Source organism: Octopus bimaculoides, chromosome 1 (genome assembly GCF_001194135.2).
Source record: "Octopus bimaculoides isolate UCB-OBI-ISO-001 chromosome 1, ASM119413v2, whole genome shotgun sequence".
NCBI lineage: Eukaryota > Metazoa > Mollusca > Cephalopoda > Octopoda > Octopodidae > Octopus > Octopus bimaculoides.
The window spans coordinates 160952776-160965827 of NC_068981.1; the positions used below are offsets into that span (position 1 = coordinate 160952776).

Below are 13052 nucleotides of genomic sequence, written 5' to 3' on the forward strand. Positions count from 1 at the left end.
ATATATATATATATATATATATATATATATATATATATATATATATAGAGAGAGAGAGAGAGAGAGAGAGAGATGTACATATATGCATACATACACATTATTTCTTTATTCTTTTATTCCTTTACTTGCTTCAGTCATTTGACTGTGGCCATACTGGAGCACTGCCTTGAAGGGTTTTAGTCAAACAGATTGACCCCATGGCTTACGTTTTAAGCCTAGTACTTATTCTATCAAACACTAACACCAGTTGTCAAACAGGGATGGGGAGACAAACGCAGATGCAAAGACATACACACAGATATATATATATATATACACAATGGGCTTCTTTCAGTTTCTGTTTACCAAATCCACCCACAAGGCTTTGATTGGCTCAAGGCTATAGTAGAAGACACTTGCCCATGGTTCCAGGTCCAGTCCTTTTTGCACATATGTCTGTCCACTCAGTAGAATCTGTCTAGTACTGGAGTCTGATATTTGTTGTCAGTGAATGGTCAGTCTATTTCTTAGAGTAAGCTTTGTTTGACCTATGTAATCTTCATTACATCCTTGACATTTGATAGCATATATTAAATTCCTTGAAGAACATGTAAAGTGATTTTTAATGGTAAAAATTTCTCCTGATTTGAATTTGTATGTTGTGTTTCCTATATTTCTACCCATGTGGAATAAAATAACTTTGTTATATATATATATATATATATATATATATATATATATATACACACACACACACACACATTTAGATATATTTATATACAATGGTGGTGCCCCAGCATGGCCACAGCCTTTGGGCTGGAACATGTAAAGGAATATATATATATTTACACATGTATGTATTATATGTATTTTGTTTTTACTCCTTTATTTCCCCCTAACATTGTTGTGAGTCTCTAAAATGTTTTTAACTGTATTTCATATAAACTTTACTGCTTTAGCGTATTATAGTCTCATTATTGCCAAATTACCAATTGGTTTCTTACCAGAAGTTTGGAATCCTGTCAATCATCAGAAATGCTTGAAAGGAATGGTATAACATGAGCCCTTTGCCTATAAAGGCCAAAGCTACTTGTGGGGAGTTGCTTACTGAGCATATCTAGAATAAAAGATCCTATAAGGTCACATACATCAGCACTGCTAAATGCTCACATTACAACATCAAAGGAGACTTCCAGGTTAGTCTGCTTAACCCACATTGAATCCTTGTTGAATAGTAGGGCTTTCCTGGCATGCATGATGATGTTTACATCATCATCACTAATTTCGGTACAGGCTCTAGCTAAGTTCAATGATTTATATAACAAAACCTACCTTATAGATGGAAAAAAATCCGCTCTATTGAATTGGGTGAACTTTGCTCTGCCTCTGCTACTATTGGTTTTAAACCCAGCCATGGTCAACCTTTTTTGAGAAACAAGCTGCATGGCACATCATCACTACTAAGAAAATTTGAGGTAATTTTTTCATTAGGCATGCCTTTCAGAAAGGCTGTGGGTTGCCTGTGACTGTCTTAAACCATGAGATGACCTCGTTGCTGTTGTGTCATAGGGTGAGGCCAGAGACTCTCCTAGTGTCATTGTTGATCTTCCCATGCAGGTGTAAAATCTGCCAAAGCATGGTTGGTCCTAAACAAACTGGTTGTTGTCTGGAAATCAACCCTGTCAGACAACCTTAAGAGAAATTTTTTCCTGTACTACAGTAGATCAGTCCTTTTATATAGAACAATAGTCTGGATGCTTACCAAGAATACTGGAGTCCAAGCCAGGTGGAACTTACACCCGAATGTTAAGATCATTCTTAAACATATCTTGGGGAACTCATTCCAGTAAGAAACAACTGTATAGAGATCTCCTGCCTGTTTCTGCCATTGTAAGGAAAAGGTACTGGTGCCTTGTGGCAAGCTGAACAAGAGCTGGCAAGTGACCTACTGCTATGGCTGCCAAAGCGTGGCCATACACGTGTAGGTTGTTCAAACACAACATATATAGATCAACTCATCAGAGGCACTGGATGCTTCCCTGAAAAACCTTCCTCAATAATGCAGGTTGAAAATGTCTCAGCAAGCTCAACTGGATGATGATGACTATAATTCCTTTTAGCATCAATGCTATGTTTACTATACCTTATTATAAAATATCTCTATTATATGTTTTCATGACATTGTGACTATATTAGTCTGTTTCCTTTTTCTTTTGTTTCAGCAATGGGCTGAGTCTGCTGCTTTATATGAAAAAGGAGGTTTCTATGACAAAGCTGCATCATCTTACATCAAATGCAAGAACTGGTATATATCATCTTATAGCCTAACCTTTGAAAGCTGTGTTATAGATTCAGCAAATTTGTCATCTGGCCTAAACAACATTATGTCATACAAGTTAATGGTGGATTAGTGGCTTGTATACTGTTACTAATGCTTTAACTAAGACACTTAATTCTCACTGGCTCTGACCAATCAGTTTGATTAGCTAAAATAGCTTCATCAAATTCACTGCTGTTAGCTACAATATACTAATGGGTATTTTATCATCTACGTTCAAGTTCTCTATTGCACTTGATAAAAGCAATGGGAAACTATTCCAATATATACAGGCATGGCAGAATATATTGGAAAAGTTTGCTTGTTAACCACAGGGTTTTGGGTTCAGTGCCACTGTGTGGTGCCTTGGGCAAGTGTCTTCTACACGGGAGTGGATTTGGTTGAAGGAAACTGAAGGAATCATGTTGTGTCATTGTAAATATGCTTATGTTTGTGTTTCCTTTTCTCGACATGGCATAATTGTAGTAAATGAAAGTCATTCCTTTCCAGTATTCTGCAAAAACAGGTCTGGCCATGGGGAAATATTACCTTGCTTGGAAACTGGTGAGGGCTGGCAACAAAAAGGGCATCTGGCTTTAGAAAATCTGCCTCTATAAACTCCATCTGACCCATGCAAGCATAGAAAACAGGATGTTGAGATGGTGGTGGTAGCAGTGGCGGTGAAGAAGACGACAACGACTTCTTTAAAAACATCCTGTAGGCACTTCAGATTTCCTATTATAGAAATACATTTATCACACTTGTTTACCTGGTTGCTCTACCTGCCAGAAATAGCCTGGTACTTAATCTATCAGTTTCTTTTACCAAACTGTTATGTTATGGGGATGTAAACACACCAACACCAGTTGCTAAGTGGTTGTGGTGGGGGTAATACACACACACACACACACACACACAAAAGTGTGTGTGTGTGTGTGTGTGTGTGTATATATATATATATATATATATATAGGCTTCTTTCTGTTTCTGTTTACTAAATCCACTTACAAAGCTTCAGAAGACACTTGCCCAAGGTGCCATGTCGTTGAGAAGCAAACTTCTTACTACACAGCTGTGCCTGTGCCTGCAGTGTCTATTTTGTTCATGTTTAAAACAATATGTTGGGATTTGGCTGCTATTTCTTGCTGATTGAATGACCATATACATGCCTTCTTGTGTAGTGGAGGAAGTGTGTCTTCTTAGTTCCTCAAAATCTGTTGGCAAATCATTTAAAACATTCTATCTTCATCTCCCCACTCCCCACCCCCACCTTCCCACGTACTGCACTTGTTTGGTTGGTGCCAGGGATGCAGCTGTCACTCTCCTTCCTCCCCTCCTTCTTATCCAGAGAGTGACCAGAGATTTGTTTTCAGCCTGATAGCTGACTGATTATAGACTTACCTTGTTACTATGCATCACAATTTCTAATAAACCATTGCTGCACACCTTCAGTTTTGTTGGTCTCTTCTCTATCACAAGTGCCAGTTTATATGTGGTTTATTACACATCTTGCTAGGCATTTGTGGTAATTTGATTACAGAATGAGCTTTCTCAGTGAAATGTACCATTCTCTTTCTTTTCCTGACATTTCAGTTATAAAACAAGGAAGATCTTTTTATCTCTTTCCTATATTATAACACAGGTGCTGTAAGGTTAACTAGCTGAACTGCAGAATACAAGGTCATAAGTTGAGATTAGAGCTGATAAAAGAGGTGGCTAGGGTGTCAGCATGTTGGCTTGTTGGCTGAAGGGATTAGCAGTTTGCATAACATTACAGATGCTATGTTGCCCTTCGCAGAATGGCAAAAATATTCAATTCTAGTTGTGTTATGTATCCTTTACTTGTTTTCTGTCATTGGACTGTTGTCCCTAGTACTTAATATTTTTAATCTGGTACTTATTCTATCAGTCTCTTTTGCTGGACTGCTAAGTTTTGAGTGCATAGTCAAACCTACACTGGACGTCAAGCAGTGGAGTGGGACAAACATACACTCACACACATGCATGCACACACACACACACACACACGACAGGCTTCCTCACAATTTCTGTCTACCATATTCACTCAAAAGGCATTGGTCAGCCCAGGGATATAGTAGAAGACATTTGCTGAAGGTGCCATGCAGTAGGACTGAACCCAAAATCATACAGTTGCAAAACAAACATCTTAATCACATACCTGCACTTGGGGTTACTGTAACACGGAGATGTCCATACAGTTTTTAAGACAGCAGAAAAGCATTTGGCTAAATTTCAAATTTGGGTTGAATTCTTTCAGTAGACATTGTTTTGCAAGCAGAAGAAAGCTGGAATATAGGCGTTATAGAAACTAATTTAGTTCTTGACATTTCTAAATGTCTGGATCCATCTTTATCTTTCATATCCATAAAGTTGTTAAGATAAATACCAATAGTGAAGTGAAGTTTGACTTGTTCACTATATCTGTTTTCCCTTGCTTAAGGGGCCTTATATGTATTCTTTTATTTTTTTATTTGTTTAAGCCATTATGTTTTGGCCATACTGAAGCACTGCACTGAAGGGTCTAGTTGAACACATCAACTCCAGCACTAATCTTTAAGTCTAGTACTTATTTTATTGGTCACTTTTGCCAAACTGTTAAGTTACAGAGCACAAACAAACACCAGTTGTGAAGTGGTAGTGGGGAAAAACACAAAGACACACACACACACATACACACACACACACACACACACACACACACACACACACACACACACACACACACACACACACACACACACACACACACTGGGTTTCCACACAGTTTCCATCTAATAAATTTACCTATAAGGCATTGGTTGGATCAGAACTGTAGTAGAAGATGTCCAATGTGCTTTGTAGTGGGACTGAACCTGAAACCAGATGAATGCAAAGCAAGCTTCTTGATCACAGAGACAAGTCTGGACATAGTTAGTGAATAAAAATTTCCTATTTCCATTCTTGAGCTCTTATTGAAAGTAACAGCTATCACAGTCATTAAGGTACTGATGCAGTAAGTTTCTATCTTCTGTGTCTCTAATAAAGATACTTATAGAAAGGTCTTATGAGAAAGCACAGCTCCCTTGAATATGCATAGATGCAAAAGAATGGTGGTGGGGATTGTATATTCCTCTTCTCCTTCATTAGTCCCAGCCTTTGACCCGTGATCTTTGACCATGTTGTAGTGCTGTAACCAGAGTTCATAATGATTCTGCTGCTAAATGATTTTTTAAAAACATTTTCAGTGCTAGGCCAAAAGCCTTCCATTAGTTATGAAAGCTGACATAGAAGCTACCATGATACATAATTTTTTATTGTTAGATTTATGGAAACATACAGTCAATCAAATGAAATTTTTTTTCATCTCTTCTGGGATTTACAGTCAATCATAACCTAAATACATAAAAACCTTTCCAATATTCAAATTCTAATTATATAGTGACCTTTCTACGACATAAGATCTAATGATATATTATCTTTTCTATTACATTAATATCTTATTAGGTGACAAACTGGTACAGTCAGTAAGGCCTAGAACTTGCTTTGGTTCCCTATGCTCTGAGTTCAAATCTTATGAGATCAACTTTATCATTTTGGGGATTGATAAAATAAAGTACCAGTCCAGGATGGTACAATGGTTAGGGTTGTTAGAGCACTGGAAGAGATGCTTTGTGGTATTTGTTCTAGCTCTTTACATTCTGAGTTCTTGGACAATAGATTTAATCTGTCGCTTGGTTTAACACCACCACCTGGTCCTTGGGTGTCTTTAATAACATCAAAAGAGTTCATAATGATTCAGCTGATAAATACTTTCTTAATTTGCAGTGCTAGGTCAAAAACTTTCCATTAGTTACGACAGAAGCCACTGTGATATATGATTTTATCTTGGATAACATTACTCAACAAGGTGTGTGTCTCGGAGATCAGGGATTATCTCCAGATCAAGCCATTACCTCTCTGCATTGAGAGGTCACAGTTTTGGTACAATGGGCATGTGATCAGAATGTCACAAGAAAGAATGGTAAGACAAATTGTGCCAACAGGCAGGAGACCTAGGGATAGACCAAGAATAAGATGGCTCAATAATATCCATAGTCTCAGATGGTCACACTTGGGATTTCAGCTTGAAAGTGTAATGATGGTTACTTGGACCATGTCTCTGGACTGAAGATAACTTCCTCCTATTAGTTTCTGAACCCTGAAAAAATAAAACTTCACAGGCACTGCCCTTTTGTTCCTTGATTTAACATAAAAGAAAATAACCCCTTAAAGACATTAGTATCTTTTCTATTACACTGGGTGATTTCTAAACAAGCTGAGGCAGTTGATGTAAAGTTTTTATACATATCCTTCTGTTGCAAATTGTTTTTATATTTAACTTCCAGGAACAAAGTAGGAGAACTTTTACACAATGTAACATCTTCCAAGATCCATATCCAGTATGCAAAAGCAAAAGAAGTTGATGGTCACTATAAGGAAGCTGTTGAAGCTTACAGACTAGCCAAAGACTGGGATAATGTCATTCGGTAAGAAATGAATTTCATGGCTTTACTGTTATTGGGTCAGCATGGAGTGGTCCCTGTTTACCCCAAACATTCTTCTTATTCAGCAGCTTTTCATAATAACACTTCCACACCAGTTTTTTTGGGGGGTTCCATATTGATGGCAAGTTTACCTTCGTCATTCCAAATACATTTCTCACCAATAACATCAGGTTTCTCTCTAGTACATTCTCTCGCAATCCTGAACACTTCCTATCTTTGATCTTCATGTTGCAGGACATGTGCAAAATCTCTTCTTTTTTGCCTCCCCTCCAACCAAAGCACACCTGATGCCTAGATGCCCTTCTAGTCATCCTGCTACCGCTATCCTTCCAGTATTTCCAAGCCCTTCTCTTAGCCTTAACTGCCTTATCAATCTTATTATTCTGCCATGTTACTTCTGGCTTGGTTGATACAAAAATTGAACAGAAGTCCAAAGGATGGGCTGCCAGTAGTAAAGACAAGAGAGTTTGTTCAAGAAGATGCTTCAGTGTAAGGTGTTCGTTTTGCAAAAGCAATCCAGTGATGGATCTCTTGTGGATACACAAAAGATGGTTTTAAGGGAGAAATTTAAACAAGCCAACAAATCATAAAGAGAAAAGAAAGAAAATCATTTCATTAAAGTGTGTGGGAGAAATTTAGCTTCTATTTCTGGCAGGTCGAGCAACCATATAGGAGTTTCCTCATTAGCTTGTATGGTTGGTATATGTTTAAGTTTGTGCTTCATGTTTTGTCATCATGTAACTGTAATGTTATTTCATGTTCATTAGAATAACAATCATTTGAGTAGGACATTTTGTTTGATTTTATCTTTTGACAACTTTTCTCTCTCTTTCTCTTAGAGTTATCAGAATACTCAGTTAATGTAACTATCAATCAACTGATCAATTACAGTGTCATATGACTGTTCTTAGAGAAGTCAACGACCTGTTTCTTAGATATGAGTGAATGCAGTATCACAAGAGCAAGGTAACATATTAATTACAATCTTATAAAGCAGGAACAAAGTGGCTGAGTGGATGAGGTATTAGGCTCTCAACTTGTAGGTAGTGTGTTCAAATCCATTGCAGTCATATGTATGACACATAATTTAAATACTTCAGTTCACTAAATTGTTGGGAACAGCTAACAGATCCTCTAAAAATCATCATCAGTCAAATTGGGTTAGACTATTTGACTGGAACTGGTAAGCCAGAGGGCTGCACCAGGTTCCAGTCTGATTTGGCATGGTTTCTATGGCTGGATGCCCTTCCTAATGCCAATCTCTCTGAGTGTAATGGCTGCTTTTTATGTGCCACTGGCACAGGTGCCATTTACATGACACCAGCAACGGCCATGATTACAATTTCACTTAGCCTGACGAGCCTTCTCAAGCACAGCATATTGCAAAAGGCCTGATATTCAAAGTTCACACTACTGGCAACGACCATGATTATGATTTCATGGGTACCATTCACATGAAACTGGCAACGGCCATGACGATGATTTCACTTGGCTTGATGAGCCTTCTTAAGCATAACATATCGTGAAAGGTCTCAGTCACTTGTCATCACCTCAGTGAGGCCTGACATTCGAAGATCATGCTACTGGCAACGACCACAGTTATGATATCACAGGTGCCATTCACATGACACTGGCAACAGCCATAACTACGATTTCAATTGGCTTGACGAATCTTCTCAAGCACAGCATATTGCTAATGGTTTATAGTGTTTGATGGCATAAAAGATGCATGGACATGTTTGATGCATCCCAGTTTCATATATTCTAGAAAGAAAACTTTTAGAGCATTAAAGCAGGTAATATTTAAAGCAATCTGGCAGTACATAAAACATTACAGTACAAGTATTAATAAGTTTTAAGTAAATATTGGTTTCAAATTTTGGCACAAAGCCAGTAATTTCAGGAGAAGGGGTAAGTTGATAATATCAGCCTCTGAAAGAATGAAACACAAAGTTGACCTCGGTGGAATTTCAACTCAGAATGTAAAGATGGGTGAAATGCTGCTAAACATTTTGCCCGACATGCTAATGATTCTGTCTGCTCTGTGCTTTAATGCTTAAGTAAATATTATTATTATCATTATGAAGTCAGGATATACAGAAGAGACTGTCTGGATTAAACTTAGCATATAGTAGTGAGCATCAGGGACAAAATCAGTTTATGGGAGGTCCAGTTATGTATATAGGACCTGAGATGACTTTTTGAGACGTTTATTTTGGAGAAAAGTATGTTTTTTATGCCATCAAATATGGCACATCCTATCCAGGGGAAAGATTTCAACATCACGAAATAGAAATAGGAAGTAAGCACAATCTAAGTTAAGTGTCTCTTGAGAACATTTGTACATTTATCACAAAACTGTCACTGACAATGGAAAAAGTTTTACTGATCAAAGTAAAATTTTCTTGTCAACGAGATGTTCCTGGCCTAAGAAATGAAATTAAAGCATGAAGCATTTGACTAGGTCAGTCGTGTTTTGTTTCTGAAAATACACAGCTGAACCATGTTTCCATTTAGACTTTTTTGTTACCCATTATTTTGCAGAATCTATCTGGAATTCCTACAGAATCCTGAAGCTGCTGCTCAGATTGTCAAAGAAACAAAATCAGTAGAAGGTGCTAAAATGGTTTCTCAGTAAGTTTTTCTCTTTTTGTTTTTGTTTTTTATTCTCTCTGTTTTTCATTGTGCAGATTCTGTATTTATTCTAGATCATTCTCTTAGCTGACACTATGAAATATTTTTTTCAAAAATAGATTCTTTCAGAAGTTGGATGACTTCAACACAGCCATTGAGTTTTTGGTCGTGTCTGGTTGTAATGATGAAGCTTTCCAAATTGCTCAGATGCATGATGCTATGGAAATCTATGCCAGGATTATTGGTAAGTTAAATAATTTTATGACCTTGCTTTGAATTGAGGTATTGTTACTTTTCTTCCATTTCTATTTTTAAATAGCAAGAAATATTGTTTTATAATTTTGAACAAATTAATAAAAAAAGAAGCTTGAATTTTGATAACAATTATCTGTTTTACCATCATAGAAAAATGGATGTAAATCATCACAAAAAGAGTTGGAAAGACAACTTGACAAGTTAATGAGATAGTTTTTATGCAATCACCCAGTCTGCTATAATTAAAAGCTATCTCTCCCTTAATTCACACTCAACGAAATTAGAAAAGGACATTCATATTGGACAGTTTAGTTTTAGATACACTATTGTCTGTAAATAGATGGGGTAGTCATACCTGGCACTCCTTTATCAGTAGATCTGCATGATCAAGGCAGTCCTAGGTTAAGTAACAACAACAACACACACAAACCAATGAAGGAATCTGTGTGGCCACTGGACCTGTCAGAAACAATTGCTTGACTACTGTAAAATAATGCATTTCTGAATTTAAAGACAAATAATACATTTGATAATGTAGTCCTAGATATGCTGTTGCCATTTTCACTGTTGCTGTCACTTAATGTCCATTTTCATGCTGGTATGAACTGTCATTCAACACAAACAGCAACAGAGATAACCTGCCAATTTTGTTTTAATTTAATGGTTTTTACAGTATGAATTGGGTGCATTTTATCATGCCCCTAACACTAGAGTGGTTGTTTGCAACCAGATGAAAGAATAATTTCTATCCTGTATCAGTTCTTATTTTGAGTTACTGCTTTTCCTAGACAGGTAGACTGTAATTCAATTTTGCAGAGATTAAGCCTCCATGAATAAAATATGGGATGGTTGTGGAGGTGGGGGAAGATATGTTTGATCATAATTTTTCTCAACTATGGATCACTTGTGGCAGATGTCCCCAGGTGAGAAGTGGGCTGGTCCACTACTAATAAATAGTGGACTGACACAGTCAGTAATGTCAGTCAGCAAGGTACGCTGTTCGGGCCAGTCCCGCAGAGACGACGAAATATGCCGTCATAATGCAGGACATAACAATATAACAACAATGTTAATATCACTGTCAAAAGTCTGAAAATAATATTTTTGTTTCTAGGTAATGATGCTTCTCCAGAGATCTATCATAATGTTGCTGTTTATTTTGCTGGAGAACAGAACCATTTATGGGCTGGCAAGTTCTTTCTTCTTAGTCAACATTATGATCAGGTTAGTTATTTTTTTGTTTTAAATCTCTAACAGTGTTATTCAAACTTATTTCAGCACGAGATATTTCCAGTTACTTTCAATGTTTCAGTATCCAATGTATGTATGTGTGTGTGTGTGAATATGTGTGTATGCACATGTATGTATGTGCTAGCATGTGTGATAATGTGTGTTCAATTGAAAATCAATTTTGTTTTTCATATTTCAAATTTTGGTCAAACTCCAACCCGAAATCAATATTTGCATTGCAAATTTTGAAGACACTAGAACTGAAGGTGAAAACATTTTCAGATTTTATTGTTGCATCATAATCAATGATGTAATGTATGTATCTATCTATCTATCTATCTATCTATCTATCTATCTATCTATCTATCTATCTATCTATCTATATATATATATATATATATATATCAGAGGCAACTCCAGGTCATCAGCATCACTCGGGCTCATCACAGATTTTGCATAAGACACATACCTGCTCGAAGAATTTCATATTTTTCCGCTTTATTCCTAGCCCCAAATGGCTTATTTTTATATCTAGCGTTATGTATTTCTCCATTTCTAAGTTAAGGATAAAAATAAAGCAACCCTGCAAAACACAATTCATCTTTACACACAGACGCACAGAATAACAGCAATCAAATAACAACAGCAGAGTGCACAACAAACACCAGCAATCTGACTGTTGCCTGTACTCTTGACAAGAGATGCCAGTTAGTCTTTTATACCTACCAGGCTTGTTCATATTAGCTCAAGTTGCTGGATAATTTTTCATTCCTTTAAGAATATTGTAGAACAGAAACTTTTCATAGATTGGAATTTAAATCCTAATCTCTAGAGAAATATATTGCTTCAAGAAAACACTGAATTTGAATTACTTTTAATTTTTACGATTATAGATAACAATGTGGGCTGTAACTTCTGAGCCCGAGTCAGGCGCGTGTGAGCGATGTCGAGAGAATGTCTGCTATGAATGATATTTTTTGACACAGGCACTTCTAAGATGACTGCCAGACACTGAATAAAAATAAATGAACTGTGACCAGGCTCAATAAAAGGAGCCCGAGTTATTGGCTGAAATTACATACACTGAAGTCAGTGTTGGCAGAAATTAAATCAGCTTGCAAATACACGTTCACTTTACTAAATTTATACTTGGGAAAATCCCGAACAGCCTGAGTGGTAGAGTCACCACTGATTACAGGTGCAGGTGTGGCTGTGTGGTGAGAAGCTTGATTCCCAACCACATGGTTCTGGGTTCAGTCCCACTACGTGGCACCTTGGGCAAGTGTCTTCTACTATAGCCTCAGGCCGACCAAAGCCTTGTGAGTGAATTTGGTAGATGGAAACTGAAAGAAGCCCATTGTGTTTGTGTGTGTGTGTGTGTGTGTATATATATATATATATATATATATATATATATATATTTGTGTGTTTGTGTCTGTATTTGTTCCTCCACCATCGCTTGATAACCGATGTTGCTATGTTCACGTCCCTGTAACTTAGTGGTTCAGCAAAAGCGACCAATAGAATAAATACCAGGCTTACAAAGAATAAGTCCTGGAGGTGATTTGTTCAACTAAAGGCAGTGCTCTAGCATGGCTGCAGTCAAATGACTGAAGCAAGTAAAAGAATAAAAAAAATGAAAGAATATATATATATATATACTTTATTTAAAAGCAACAGAAATAAAACAAAAGCTGTTACTCAGAGTTTCACATTCCCATTCGTCAGACAGTTTTGTTAGGGAAGGAAAGAAAGGTAGTTTTATGTTTCAAACAAAGCTCTTTGTCAGTAACAAGAGATGGAAGAAAGTCCAGGATAAAAGGAAGACAGAGGAAAAAAATCACTAATGATCCACTAGTCTCTCGTGGTCAAAGAAGGACAGTTCTGCAAGTCCTTGCTGAACAACCTGCACAAATAATTACAGACACACACATGCACAAGCACACATACACATGCACAGACACACACACGCATGCACAAGCACACACACACGCATGCACAAGCACACACACACAATAAACATATATATATATATAACACACATATATATATAATATATATATAAAACACATACATATACACACATACATATA

General features: G+C 36.9%; 1 protein-coding gene across 1 annotated transcript in view; it reads left to right on the top strand.

Moving 5' to 3' along the window:
- Positions 1-13052, top strand: part of LOC106884413 (WD repeat-containing protein 19) — a 123731-nt gene that overhangs the window by 82544 nt on the left and 28135 nt on the right. Inside the window, exons 24-28 of the mRNA XM_014935776.2 lie at positions 2202-2284; positions 6682-6822; positions 9385-9474; positions 9594-9718; positions 10844-10953. Of these exons, the coding sequence (XP_014791262.1) occupies positions 2202-2284; positions 6682-6822; positions 9385-9474; positions 9594-9718; positions 10844-10953 (549 nt within the window). The remainder of the gene's footprint in view (positions 1-2201; positions 2285-6681; positions 6823-9384; positions 9475-9593; positions 9719-10843; positions 10954-13052) is intronic.